This window comes from Pteropus medius, unplaced genomic scaffold (assembly GCF_902729225.1).
Source record: "Pteropus medius unplaced genomic scaffold, Ma_sr-lr_union100, whole genome shotgun sequence".
Classification (NCBI taxonomy): domain Eukaryota; kingdom Metazoa; phylum Chordata; class Mammalia; order Chiroptera; family Pteropodidae; genus Pteropus; species Pteropus medius.
In genome coordinates, this window is record NW_024342471.1 from 4281471 (window position 1) to 4294014 (window position 12544).

General features: G+C 45.6%; 1 protein-coding gene across 1 annotated transcript in view; it reads right to left on the reverse strand.

The window, feature by feature from the left end:
• Positions 1–12544, reverse strand: part of TGM3 (transglutaminase 3) — a 96028-nt gene that overhangs the window by 23145 nt on the left and 60339 nt on the right. The window contains exons 3-6 of the mRNA XM_039863907.1: positions 4614–4787; positions 4052–4282; positions 3299–3417; positions 1798–1926 (exon numbers count right to left, since the gene is read on the reverse strand). Of these exons, the coding sequence (XP_039719841.1) occupies positions 1798–1926; positions 3299–3417; positions 4052–4282; positions 4614–4787 (653 nt within the window). The remainder of the gene's footprint in view (positions 1–1797; positions 1927–3298; positions 3418–4051; positions 4283–4613; positions 4788–12544) is intronic.

Consider the following 12544-nt stretch of genomic DNA (forward strand, 5'->3'; position numbering starts at 1 on the left):
TCACCAATGTGGGCCTTGGTTCTTCACCTTCCAGTACAGGGAAAGTTAGAAACAAATGAACTCTCAGGTGTCTTCCAGCAGCCCAGTTTTCAGAGCTTATGACAATTTTGATCAGCATTTATCCAAACTGTGCAGTGAGAGTCTGGACCAGAATCTCTCAGTCTGTGAGTCCTGCTTCCTTTCTTGGGGATCCACAAGTGGCAAGGCCTATGAGAATGGACGGTATGGGAACAGACGCATCCTTGCCTAGGATGGGCTGACCCGGACATTCCACACCCCTCCGTGTGGTGGGTGAGCTTCCGCAGCCACCTCCAGGAGGGTCTGGGCTGTAATCGCAGAATCAGGCAGGACAGTCTCCTCCAAGATGGAAGGGTGTGCAGCCCATCTCCATTCCCTGAGTCACAGCCACCCAAGTGGTAATCAGCAGGGTCATCTCTGGCTGAAAACTGAGCATCCCAAAGCCTTACACAGGCCATAATTAGCTCATGGCCCAGCCCAACCAGGAGGTCTGCAGAGAGGTGTAGCCGAGGAAATTGGCATTGAGATAAAGAGGTTTGTCTCCAGGGTGAGAGTGAGTCAGCAGCTGCTGGAGCCGGCTGGCCTCACCCACCCTCTCCTGGGCCAGAAAGGCTCAGCCTCCTAAGTTGCCCTAAAAGCCAGCTTTCCTTACTTAACTTTGGCCTTGGCTTTAGTTCCACCCCTCCATGGCCACTTCATTTTCACGGTTCAGCTCAGGTCTCACTTCCTCTCGGCATCTTTCCCCAGCCCCTCTGGTTCCCACCCATCTCCACATTCCCTAGGCTAACCCACTCCTTTTCTGCAAGGTTTGGTTTAAGATTCCGCTCTTTCAGGAAGCCCTCTCTGATTACCCCAAGAGGTTTATCATCCTTTCAGAAGGTTGTTCAATTTTCTAACCATGTAACTAGCTTCTTAGCTTGGATATTCTCCAACTCAAAAGTAAAAGAGATTGAAATGTGGTTAGTCTATAAAAAAGAGTTAAATATACTTCTGGGCTAATTATGTAGTTTCAGAGGATTCAAGACCAACAACTCTCTGACTTTTAGTTTTCTAATTTGTAACTCGAGCAGGTTGATCCCACGTTTGGACACTTTCTGATGGAGGTGTTCTCTACACATTGAGTGCAGAGCAAGAGATTCCTCCAGGATCTAGCTTGTGTGTATGTTTGGGGTGTGTGTGGGGGGATGAGTCTCTCAAGTGGAGGGACTAAGTGAGCAAAAGAGGCCCTGGGTGGGCAGTTCAAGGCCTTGCTCTGGTTTGACTCACAGGCTGTGAGCAACTCACTTCAGCTCCCGGGGCTTTGATTTCCTCATCTAGATAATGAGTGGGTTGGCCTTCTGCCTTCTTAGTCTGACATTCAAGCACTCTATACTGTGGAAGGGAGGGGCTAAAACAAAGGAGATTGACACTTCGGGCTTACTGGGGAGCCTACCTCCTTTCCCAGAAAGCCCAGGGATGGAGCAAAGTCTCCGCTTTGCTGCCTTCCAGTCCTGACGAACACCAAAGGGGCAAGTTCCCTTGTCATCTGAGAAAGGTCTTATGATACAAAAGAAAAGGCTCTGGAACCAGGTAGACATGGTTCCAGTTTGGCCTCTGCCACTCACTCACTGTGCCACCAGGCCAGTACTTTAACTCTGGCTCCATGTGTGTAAAACAGGGATGGTAACAGCCACCAACCATATTTGTGAGACTTCAATGAGATGACATATGTAACAGCGCATGTGCCTGATGCATAGTTGGGTTTGATATATGGTAACCACTGGTTTTCCTATCACTCACCATTGCACTAAGCACCCGGCCAATATATTTGGGGTCACTTCTGCGGGCCACATCAGTAGCAGGGTCACGGCGGAAATTCAGACTGTTATCCAGGATCGAGAGACAAATGTTCAGAATGTCTCCTTCAAACTGTTCAAAATAAAACCATATATTACAATGGAAGAAATGATAAGTAGTGTTGGCTAATTAAGAGTATGGGGGCTACAGTGGTGAGAAGCACAGCAACTGCCCAGGTCTTTTCACTCTGTGGACTCCAGAACTGAGAACTACCAAGGAACACCCACCTCACCCAGCCTTTAATCCTGCAAACCCATCCAGAGCTCTCGCGATACATGAAGCCCTGTGCTGAGCCTCCTAAACGAGGAGGACTCTCTCACTGTCATGAATTTGGAAGCAAATCACTTAATCTGCCTGGGCTTTGATTCCTCCATCTGGATTGACCTAAGCTCATCTCAAAATTTCCGTCTAGTTCTGACTGTGATCTTGAACATATTATTTAGACTCCTGGGGAAGAAATCGTAAAGATAAGATATCTTGCTAAAAGGCATCTCAGGCTATTTTCACAAAATAAGACTTATGTTTAGTCATCGATGCGCAAATGGAGAGGGCCAAGCTCTCTCTCGCCTTAGGGTCTTCGCAGGTGCTATTCCTTCTGCCTCCAATGATCTTCCCCAAGATATAGATCTGGCTTTCTTGCCTCCCTCAGGTTTCTGATCAAAAGTTCCTTTCTGGGAGTGGCTCGCCCAGCCCATGTCATCAAAAATAGCTCCCTTTCCACCTCTAGGTTCATTTTTATCCCCTTTTTTCCCTCTTTTCTTCCTTCCAATGGAATTTGACACAAAAACCCAGCTTATAAAATATATAGCAGACTTGTTCTGGTTGACTATAGAATAGGATCTGAAGATAGGCAGAACATGCACCTGTCCACCTACTCCTGATATCCAAGGCAACCCACCCAACTTACCTCATTCTAATGCCTTCGTTTGTCTGCTAGAAAAGAAAAGCTTAGGGAAATCCCTGAATGTTTTCCAGACTGAGCAAACCCGGGTACTCTGGGACTCAGACGGGTGGTCACAGTAATGAAAGACCTTGGGAAGACGAATGCACACACCAAGGAAGGTTCATCACATTCTTACGTGGAATGAATAATAGAAACTACATTTTTGTCCCAAGCGTCTCTACTGGGCTTTATCTTCTTTTGTGTAATGTGGCGTCAATAACACTTCATTGCATTGATTTAATTATATGTCTGTTTTGCCCAATGAATTGTGACTCTCTCAAAGACAATGAATCTGTCTTATCCATCTTCTGTATCCTTAGTGGTGTGCAGCTGCGGCATGGCACATAGTAAATGGTTAATAAATGTTTTTTTCTGAATGAATGAATGAATAGAAGAGCAGGCAAATGATCAGATTTGAGAACTTCCACCTATCTGTGGGGCCAACCGCTGACCTTCCTGGGTAATAGGGACATAACACTCAGCCTCCTATGACCCTTTTACCTGTCCGAAGTTCCAGCCAACCATACTAATTCGATCTGTGCTTCCCACAAAAATAACACCGGCATCTTCCTGAACGTACTCCTCTCTCTCAGCCTGGTTACTCATAAAGACACCATCCGCTGTTTAACATAAAAATCAGACATCAGGTACTAGAATCCTTTGGAGGACTGTAGAAACCAGTCCGCCTCCTCCTCCAACTTGAGTACTGGCCTGGGAGCTGGAGCAAGTCCTAGCTGCAGCACTTCCCCAACCTTGACTGAGGAAGGAAGCCTTGGGCTGTAATGCTTCCAACTCATATTGTGGGAACTATGAGCTTGAAAGAGAAGCTGGGATGATCTGAGAGTCTGAAAATGAGGTCCTGGGAATAAGACACGTGTTCTTTTAGGAAGGAAGCTATGTCTATACTACAGAATTGTACTATGGTCATTGTCCCTTATAATTACATCATACTATGCAGTTTGTAAAAACTCATGAGATCCTTGCAATAGCACCAGGGGAAATAGCATGATGTCCACTTAATGGTGAGGAATTTGAGGCTCAGGAAGGTAGAGTGACTGCCTAGACTTATAACTGGTTAAGTGGCAGAGCTGGGACTTAAAGTTATGGCTTTTGATTTTTAGCTTCTATGCTTTGTCCATATCCCACAAACTTTTCCTAATCAAACCTGATCCCATGAAAATCATTTCCCTCATCTCCTTTCCATGGGCATTGCTTAGCTGTTATGGGTGGGAGTGTGGGCGGTTAGATGCCTACCTTGCAACCAGGGGTTAAAGAGCAGTATGAACATCCCAAGTTTCAGAGTATATTTGTTGATCTGAATGTTCAGCGTGTACCACCCTATGGGTGCATTGGCAGGACTGAAGATGGAGATGGTCAGAGTGTTGTTGTTCTGGGACACGAGCTGGGCACTCCAGCTGTCACCACTTGTCCCATTAGAGAGTGGAAACACAGCCTTTGTTCTGGCTGACTCTGAGGGATAGGGCCCTGAAAAAAAGAGACAGGGGTCAGTTGAAGTCGAGGAGTGCTGGCCAGACTCGGGGGAGAAATCAGATTCCAGTACAACCACAGAGGCCCTTGGAGGGACATTATCCAAAGAAGTACTACATCATGGCTCTGGAAGTGACTGGAGAGATCATGTAGGCCAAACCCCTCTTAATTTGAAGACTAGGACTCTTGGGCTCAGAGACAGGCAGAAACTTACCCAAAGTCACATTGAATCAGTGGCAGAGCTCGCCTAGAGCCCAGTGACCTTTGGATGCACAACCCTATGGGCTACTGAGGCATGTATGGGGTGGAGGAGGCAATGAACAGGTACCTGTAAAGACTATGAACCCCAGGTTGTTTCCAGGTCTGAGAGGTTCATTCAAGGTCAACAATAATTTGAACGGTTGACCTCTTCGCAAGATGAGATCCTGGCTGTAGTATTTGTCTGTGTGATGCGCCTGCCGGTTGGAGGTCTTCTGCCAGTCAATATTCTGGAGTTTTAAATCTGTAAGACAGAAAAGAGGACCTGAGGTCCTGGGCAGCAAGGAATGGTGGTATGGGAAAAGGTGTGATTTATCAAAGGGACAGATTTTGGGCGGGGCTGGTCAGGGCAGAGTCAAACTTCTAGGAAGACTCATATTAAAATTGAAAGACCTTGACAGAGCATCGTGAGAACTTCACAGCCTATTTCCCCTCTGTCTGTTCAGGGGGCTGAACATTTGCACACATTATTCACACTGCTGAAAACATCTTCCCCCTCCATCTATCCAGCAGTCACTCAGCCCTCAAGGAACAGGCCAAGTGCTCAGTGCAGCTTCACCCAACCAGCCGAGAGAACTGTATAACCAGGGTACTCATGTTGCATCCACTTTTAATATCATTCCTTGGTGGATGGGGGCTCAAATAGAAGTGGGAGCCGCCTGGATTTCAGACAACAGGAGAGCAAGTATATTATTTGGCTAGAACAGAGGTTCTGCCCAGAAGAAAGGTGAGGTAGAGAGAGTATGGCTCCAGGGCAGGCTTGGGACCAGGGTGGGTCCCACCTAAGCAGTTTTGGAGACAGGCAGAGAGGCTCATCTTAGGGACTCTTTCAAGTGAAATACATCTCTGGGGTGGTGCGCCAAACACTGCTACTGGAGAGGGGGACTTGAGAGGTGATCTTGAAACCAGCTCAGGGTACTAAAGATTCATTCATTCACACATCCTCTCACTCATTCATTCAAAAAACAGTTATCGAAAGAATAAATTAATAAGTTTTTGCACAAACTCAGAGAAACTAAAACATTCATGCAATCAATAAATATCCATTAAATGAAGGGAGGCGCAAAGGGAGGGAAAGAGGGACAGAGGGAGGAAGGAGAAAAGATGAACATTCCTGTACATAAATATCGAATGGAGACAGCCCAGATCTTAGACACTCTCCGGCAACCCCAAACTCTGTGTGGCTTGTAGATGCTAGTTCTCTTGAGGGCAATGGCCCCATCTTTTAAACCCCATGCTTCCTTCCAACTTTGCTCACTACCTGCTGTGCTTCCCTGACATTTGAGATTTGGTAGAACTTTACTCCTTGTCTTGTTTTAGAAAAGAGAAGAGCCCTACGGGACATGTGGTTTCAGATCGCATGACCCCTTAGAGATTCTTCGACTCTCTCCCAAACCAAAAGCATGCATGCTTTCTCCCCAGGTGAAGCTCACCATTCTAGACCATGAGCTACTTGAGCACAGAAAGTATGTCCCCAGACATTCTCTGTCAAACACAGGGGTAAGGAAAAAGGGGTGGCAGGGATTCTACATCTATGGCTGGCATCTGCCTCCCCTGAAATAAGTCCTTTGCTTTGCTTTGTCAAGGGTTATACACTATATACTATAGCTGTGTCAATAGCAGAGACTTCTCTCTTTTATCTCAGAGACCAGTGGCTTGTCCATAGGGAAAATGACAAAGAAAAGACTGAAATCAGGGTGACTTGGCTGCAGAGACACTGAAGGGAGATGAAGGGCACTCTGCATGCCTCACTAGGTAAGGTCCTGGTATGACTGTGATAGATGGTCACCTGCCTCTCCTGACACCAGACGTGAGCCCTGGCATGAAGGAGGTGTGTTCCCCATCAGGGTGTTTGTGGGATATGCAAGTCTTCTCTGGGCTGGAGAGTGAGGAAAAGCAGGACTCATTTGCCATCAATCTACTGTACGTCAACTGCTACTAACAGTTTACGGAGCACTTTATATATCACCAATGGAATCCTTGTCGAAACTAGAAACTGATATGCAGAGAGATAAACATCTTATTGGAGGTCATATACCCAGTGATTGGCAGACCCAGGATTCCGAACCCAGGTCTCACTGGCCCCTCCCCTGTTGCCCTGATTCTCAGTTCTCTGCTTGGGAAGGGGACCCATGCTGGACCTTCAGTCCAGAAGATACCCAAGGGGTGAGGGGCCCTCACTGTGCATTGTCCCACTCCCTGGCATGTGTATTCTGATAAAGGAGAGAGTGAGCATATGGAAGAAAAAAAATGTGTTCTAAAAGGGCATTTTACATAGGAGGTAAACAAAAGGGGAGCAGCCTGCCTCTGCATCCTGGAGTCGGATAGGCAGGTTGAGAACATGCTCATAAAGCCTCCTATGTGGTTCCTGAAATCTTTCTCCTTCTGCTGGCTGCCACCCTCTGTCATGGTCCCACCCCTTGAACCCTAGGATTGGTTCTCTGCCGGCCCCCAAATCAAGGATCCGATGATCCTGTCTGTGGATTATTTAGGTTCCATAGTTACTCCCAACAACTACCCCTTTACACAGCAGTAATCACAACCTCCTTTGCCAGAGTGTGTTCTGGAAGGGAAAGGGTGGGGGCGGGGTGGGGAGACACACGACCATCTAAGTTTAGAACTTCGTGGATATTTATGAGCCCCAAGACTGTCCTCTCCACCAGCCTGGATGAAGGGAAGGGATAAAAAGAGCATCGCATCGACCCTACAATTGACTAGCATATGCTCTTAAAAACATCAGGGGGAAAAGAGTCCTTGGAGACAATCATATACTCCCTCCCTTATCCAGATGTGAGGACATGGAGGCCTGGAAGGTGATTTGCCCACAGTGAAACATTTCTGGACTCTCCTTCCGGTGCTCTTCTCACAATTTCGTGCTGCCTCCGGAGAATATCCTCACCTGTCAGGACTACTAAATGTCTATGCCAATATTCACTCCCTCCTTCTTTCTTGGTAATAAAATCTCCCATATTAATGGCTACTACATTTCCCAGGCTCCGCTGCAGTGGGCGGTCACAGGAATGAGTTCTAGTTAATGACCTATGAGAGGAAGTTATATGTATTAACTTCCAGGAAACCTCTCTCTCTTTTTTTAATTGAGGTAAAATTCACAGAACATGAAATTCACCATTTTAACCTTTTTTAAAGTGTGCGATTCAGTGGTATTTAGTATAGCACAACCGTCACCACTAACCACTTTCAGAACTTTTTCATTATCCCCCAAAGAAACTCCGTACCCATTGGCAATCATTTTCCGTTACTCACTAACTCCAGCCTTTAGCAACCACAGATCTGCTTTCTTTTCCCATGGATTTGCCTATTCTGGACATTTCATGAATGGAATCTCATACATATGTGGCCTTTGGGCCTGATTTCTTTTACTTAACATAATGTTTTCAAGGTTCATTCACGTGGTATTATTTATCGGCAGTTCATAGGGGCACAGACTCTCCATGCAATTGAAAATTTGCTTATACCTTCTGACTCCCAAAAACCTTAACTGCTAATAGCCTACTTTTGACTAGAAGCTTTCCTGATAACATAAACAGTCATTTAACATATATTTTATAATATATATGTGTGTGTATGTGTGTGTGTGTGTCTCTATCTATGTCTATCTATCTATCTATCTATCTATCTATCTATCTATCTATCTATCTATCTGTAAGCTAAAGGAAAGAAAATGTTATTAATTAAACTGTAAGGGAGAGAAAATACACTCACAGTTGTTATTTTAAAAAATCCACGTATAAGTAGACCAGTGCAGTTAAATCCAAGTTGTTCAAGGGTCAACTACATATGGATTTACCATATTTTGTTTATCCATTCATCAGTTGAGGGACAATTGGGTTGTTTCTACTTTTTGGCTCTTGTGAATAGTGTTGCTATGAACATTCATATAAAGTATTTGTTTGAATACTGATTTCAATTTTTTTGAGGAAATCTCTTTTTCAAAACAGTTGACAAATGCCCTTAGCCTGCTTACCTGCCTCTTCTTTCATTTTGCTGCCTGGAGTGTGGGTGTGATGTGGACAGAGCCCTAGTGGTCATCTTGGACCATGCATACCCTGGGGATAGCAGCGTGGGGACTACATAGAGCCTGGACACCTATGAATTGAGCAGATGCCTTACCTGCTCAGAACTGCCTATATCCAGACCTATTATATAAAGAAGAAGTAAACTTCTGTTTTGTTTATTCCTTTAAGCCATTATTATTTGGGGGTTCACTGTCATTCACAGCCAAACCTATACATATACCTGATGATGTAACCCTCCATCTTATTCTGGGATCCAACTTTGGCAGTGATAACATGAGAAGCACACATGTGAAAGGAAGTTACTAGTCATCTGTCTCAATCCTTATCAGCCTGGCTTTGTGATTGAATCACCTGCAGCAGACAGATGAGTAGGACTTGTTGCAGGTATGTGATTGGGGTTTTTATCTCCTATTCCTGGGAGAACCACAGCATAAAGTTGCTGGCAGGTGGCCCAACATGACATAACTGATACTCCAGTGGCTGCTTCTCCCCACCTGTCCAGACCTTATTCCCTATGTCTCTTCTCTAGACGGACATTTTTTTTTTAATCTTACAGATTTATAGAGTTAATTAGGGCTAATAAATATACTAAAAATGATGTAGTCAATTGTCTTTGAGCATTTTTTGGAGACCACATTTTTACACAGTGTTTACATATATGGGTCTATACCTGATACAAAGTTTCACAACAAAATACTAACTCTTACTATGTATAATGTACTGATATTTTCTCTTATACTTCATTGTTATTGCTGGTCACAATCCACTAGACTGATTTTACAACCTGCTAGTGATGACAAATGGCAGCTAGAAAAACAGTGATGTAATCTCAGCTTCCCATATTACAGGTAAGAAAACTGAGGTCCCAAAAGGGGAAGACATCTGCTGAGGGTGCAGGGTAATTTAGAAGCAGAGCTTGGCCCAGAAACCAGATCTCAGAGTATGGTCACTGAGGGGATGTGAGTCATTCCCAACACTCCCCTGAAGTCCCCTCTGGGCACAGGAAACGTCTTGAACTCCTGGCCAGCCCCACCACTGACTCCAAGAACCTGGTGCTTTCCTTTCAGCTCTCAACAGTCTCTCTTCTCCCCACGTGTCACTTTATACTTATCAAAACTCTCACGTGGATGATCTCATCTGAGTCACCATGCTGTGCCATTCTCCAGCATTCAGACATTTTCAATCCCTGTGCAACACGGTGGTACAATTTCTTGGCACCAGGTGGTAGGGAAGCTTGGGGGCTGGTGGCTGAGTGAGGGGCTGGCGAGGATTCCTGGGATGAAGTGAACGAGCCCTGGGCTGATAGTCTGGAAGGCTGAGGCCTTGGGCAAGGTCTCTGTGTTTCTCGGTTGTACTTTTCCCATCTGTAGACAGAGTGAGACCTGCACATCCTCCTTTGTAGGGTTACTATTGGGATCCAAGGTATACTTATCAGTAGTACCTGGACCCCTAGAGGTTGTGGGGGGCAAATCCTTTGGGATCCTACATGTAATGGCAAAAGCAACAGGATAGAGGAGGGTTTGAGCTTTTTTATGAGCTGCTGTTGAGGACCTCAGCTGTGCCAGACACTGTGCCAAGCATTTTACCTGCATTATGTCTTTTAATAGCTACAAAAACCCTACAATGTCATTATTTCCATTTCACAGATGAGGGATTTGGAAATCTAGTCAGGTGATGTCAAATAGTGCATGCTCAGGCAGAGCCTGGACCCAAGCCCAGACTGGAAGGCAGTTTGCCTGACCACATAGGACTCCGAGCTGTCACCCTGCAGCCAGCCAAGGTGGTTGTGGTGGCAGTGGCTTGCGATGACTCCAGTAAACTGCTAGAGAGAAAAGGCAACCGATAGCCTACTCCCTGCCTTGACATTACATGGTCAAGGTGAGAGAAGAGGATGGAAGGACGAATCCTGGACTAGTTCATTTCCAAAGCGAGCTTAGAATCTCTTGGACTGGTTGTTCGCCACCCTCACCTGGAGAGTGTCAAATTGCCCCGAGTCCCACCATCGACCAATTAAATTAGAATTTCTGGGTTAGGGACAGCATTGGTTTTTTTTGTTTGTTTGTTATTTTTTTTTTCATTTTTTTTTTTTTAACTCTCCTGGTGATTCTAGTAAGCATGGAGGACTGAGAATCAGTATCTTAGGCCACGTGTCACTTTATACTTATCAAAACTCTCACGTGGATGATCTCATCTGAGTCACCTAGCTGCTCTGAGAGGGAGGCAGTGGGGAAAACCCCATTTACAAAGGAGAAAAATAAGGCTGAGAGAGGAGAATGCAAGCTCTTTAAGAACCCACGTTTCAGCCCCTACCAAAGACCCTGGGGCCCCATTCCCTCCACTCCTGAGGAGTAGAGAAAACAATTTCCTAAGTTCAACTCACACCCCAGGTTGGCATGTGGGCCCTGGGGAGGAGAGTGATTGCTCCATCTGTGGAGCCTGGCCCAGCAAGGTGGAGGAGAACGGAGAAGTTATTTGAAGTGAAAAAGAACAGGGGACTTGGAAATGTTGGGGGAGGGGGAGGCTGAGTGGGAGAGCGTCCCCTGGGAATTGTCCTTCATTAGAAAATGGCCTTCATCTCATAGGGTTTTTCTTCAGGCTCATGAAAATTTCTCAAGAAATAATAAGCTACGTGGACTGAGCGCCTATGAGGTGGATTCCAGAATAACCTCATTTTTATTTTATTTTATTTTTATTTTTTACCTTTTTTTGATGAGGAAACTGAGACACTTAGATTAAGTAATCTGCCCAAGATCATTCAACTAGTGAGGGACAGAGCTGACATTCGACCCAGAGCGTGTCTCTGGACGTGTGCTCATAAGCCTTCGGCTCTTCCACCTCTGTATGTAATCCTAGATAATAAAAGTGGAAACATGGGCAAGTGGATGCAGCTGCCAGCAGGTCTGTGTCTGATGAACAGGGAGCAGCTGCTGCCCCAGATGAAAGAAAGTGGGTGGGGCTGTGGGGGAGAAAAGGCAACTTGTCCTTATTGATCTAGAGAAGAGGCATGAGAATGACAGCAAATTGGCTAAATGTTAAAGCAGATTGTATTCAGAGCCTACGACATGCTGATCCGTTCTATGGCCAGACCACAAGAAACCTACAGAACAAAGGAAAATTCCTGCAGAGATTACTAACAACTGTTGACACATATTAATGCGGCATACCCATACCATAAAAGAAAAACAGGAAAAAAAAGTCTTTAAGCTATACCCTACACAGAATAAACCCAACCGTTTATTTCCTACAGCCAGACCACAGGAACCTACAGAATGAAGGCTGAGATTACTAACATGCCTTTAACACTGCATACTCACATCTTGAAAGGAAAACGCACATAAACCGAATCCCTTAAACACTTGGGGTCTCGTTCTCTGTCTCTGAGAGAACATGCTCTGTTTCTGGAGCGTTATTTCTTCTGTAATAAACTTTCCTTTTATCTCTAACTCTGGCTTGTGCTTAAATTCTTTCCTGTGTAGAGTCAAGGACCCTCTTGTGTAGGAATTGAGTCCCTACGCTCAGATCTGCATCATTATCACAAACTCTGAGCGCCTGAAGTCATGAGCCTCTGAGCCCAAGGGGCGATCTGCTTTCAGAGAGACCTTAGTGCTCTGGTCCAGGTAGCTGAAATGAAAAGCCGTTGCCCTGTGCACGGAGAACCCAGATGTTCCTAAAATATTTCTAGAACGAAGGAGGAGGCAGGATCATGGGAGAAAGAGCCATCAGTGTCTCAGCTCCAAGGAAAGATGTTTTGTGGCAGACCCATGGCCCAGAGTGGCACAGGTCATCCAGAGATTGAGGAATGAGGCCAGAGAAGGTTAGGCTCTGCAGTCCAGGCCAGTGCTCTGCCCAGCAAAATGGTTGGCAGAAAGCTGAGTGCCCTGGTGGATCACAGGGCTAGTCCCCAGAATGGAGGTTCTGGCCTCCTGCAGGCAGAGGTCTGCAGTTCAGGTTCCTACCCTGAGGA